The sequence below is a fragment of the Vigna radiata genome, chromosome 5, assembly GCF_000741045.1.
Source record: "Vigna radiata var. radiata cultivar VC1973A chromosome 5, Vradiata_ver6, whole genome shotgun sequence".
NCBI lineage: Eukaryota > Viridiplantae > Streptophyta > Magnoliopsida > Fabales > Fabaceae > Vigna > Vigna radiata.
The window spans coordinates 5,561,591-5,563,746 of record NC_028355.1 but is presented as its reverse complement, the minus strand read 5'-3'; the positions used below and the strand labels follow the sequence as shown (position 1 = coordinate 5,563,746).

Below are 2,156 nucleotides of genomic sequence, written 5' to 3'. Positions count from 1 at the left end.
TAATGAAACACCATATAACACATTTAAAAAAGAGATTTCTATAAACACAAATTTAATTTTAAATAGTGTACAGTTGGATTATGCTTCATCCCAGTAACACTTACTTAAAAAGAATACTGTTTTCTGAAATTTTCTTTTCATTAAATGATGAATAATACAAAAATATAATGACATTATTAGTCCTTTTGAGTGCTTTAGATTTTTTATTTTTTATTTTATTTTATTTTATTTTTACCGTTTTTGGTGTGTATTACCAGCACCGAAAAGCAAAAGCTGTAAAAATCATACTATTTGCGTAGGCACCCCCACATGGGTGATTGGCGACTAGCACCGGAAATTATTTCCAATGTGGAAAACGTGAAATGTCTCTGGGCTAGGGCTAAGAACCGTCGCATTGTTATTTAAAACGAGAGGCAAGTTGTACCTTTGAAACACAAGTTGTAACTTCCCATACATAAGCAAAATGAGAAGGTTGTTAATGATGTTGGGACTATACGTCCTAGTGTTGTCCCCATTTCCAGTTGCGTTATCGGAGCGGTGCCACCCACAAGACAAGAAGGTGCTCCTCCGCTTCAAAAAGGAACTCAACAACCCTTACTTCTTAGCTTCTTGGGACCCAAAAGAGGATTGCTGTGACTGGTACTGTGTTAAGTGTGACGACAGAAATAATCGTATCTACACCATATTTCTAAAATCCGATGAGCCAGACCCCAATGTCACCGGCCAAATACCACCCTCTGTGGGTGACCTCCCTTACCTCCGGGGCCTCAACTTCCACAACCTCCCCAACCTAGTCGGCCCAATTCAGCCCACCCTCGCCAAACTCCACAAACTAGAAGGTATCTTTTTCTCCAATACTGGTATCTCAGGCCCAATACCTGAATTTCTGGCCCATATTAAGACCCTCCAGTATATCGAACTTTCCTCTAACAGACTGTCGGGCCCCATTCCCAGCTCACTTTCCCAACTGCCTAATCTCATCTCTCTCCAGCTGGACAGGAACAAATTGACGGGCACAATCCCGGCCTCTTTTGGATCCTTCAAGAAGCCCGGGCCAGATCTCATCCTCTCTCACAACCAACTTTCCGGGCCCATTCCCACTTCCTTGGGCAACCTAGACCCAGACAGGATAGACTTGTCAGGGAACAACTTCGTAGGCGATGCTTCATTTCTTATCGGGAGCAAGAAAAAGATTCGCGTATTTGACCTTTCCAGGAACGCCTTCTCCTTTGATCTGTCTCGTTTGACGTTTCCCAAGGAAACCTTAACTTGGTTGGATATCAGTCACAATAACATTTATGGCAGCATTCCAACGGCGTTGACCAAAGTGCGATATTTCCAGCAATTGAACTTCAGTTTTAATCCTGGCTTGAAGGGTCAAATACCGCAGGGTGGGGGATTGCAAACATTCGATAAATATTCCTATTTTCACACTAACTTGTGTGGCTCTCCACTTCCGCCCTGCACTAAATAGATTAACAGATTACTTCCACTTTCAATAAAATAAGTTTTCTGTTTGAGCTTTTCAGGATATATAATGATGGTGTTCACTGTTGAGAAATTAAACTGTGTTTCTCGTAGTAATTTTATTCTTCTTAGTAAGATTATCTTCTATAGAAGATATTTATAGTTAATAGTTTTATACAAAGGTTTAGGGGATAGAGAGAAAAAACTAACTGAAAAAGAAAACGTTTGGAATATTAGTTACTATTGTCGGTGAATGAAGAGTGACAATGATTCTAATGGGTAAGCATCATTAACCAAGTTGAGAGGTCTATATAATTCCTGACACTTTAAGCGTATCTCTCGGAAAAACAAATATGTTGTCTTGAGTTCATTGTTTACTTACTAAAAAGCAAGTCAAATTCAACTAATTCACATTCTTTAACTCCAATCCTCATGAGTTAACATTATTACTATGGTACAATCAATCTTAACACCTTAATATGACAAGTAACTTTATAGACAAGTTGTTCAAAATGCAACTCACAATACTCATATATATGTTAATATTTCGTTCATATACCAAAAGGATTAATGATTAGGCCTTTATATCCAAAGGAATTAAAACACAACGTGGTGTGATTTTTTACTTGGTAATTTTAAAATTGATCAAATAATATAGCATCATTTAGCAATTAGATTAGTACTAAACA

The 2,156-nt window shown here is 38.1% G+C and overlaps 1 protein-coding gene across 1 annotated transcript; it reads left to right on the top strand.

The window, feature by feature from the left end:
* The first annotated feature begins 200 nt into the window (after window positions 1-200).
* On the top strand, window positions 201-1,774 carry LOC106760236 (polygalacturonase inhibitor-like). The gene has a single exon (XM_014643702.2). It carries the CDS (start codon window positions 464-466, stop codon window positions 1,472-1,474), a length of 1,011 nt encoding a protein of 336 aa, XP_014499188.1. The 5' UTR covers window positions 201-463; the 3' UTR covers window positions 1,475-1,774.
* The last annotated feature ends 382 nt before the right edge of the window (window positions 1,775-2,156 follow it).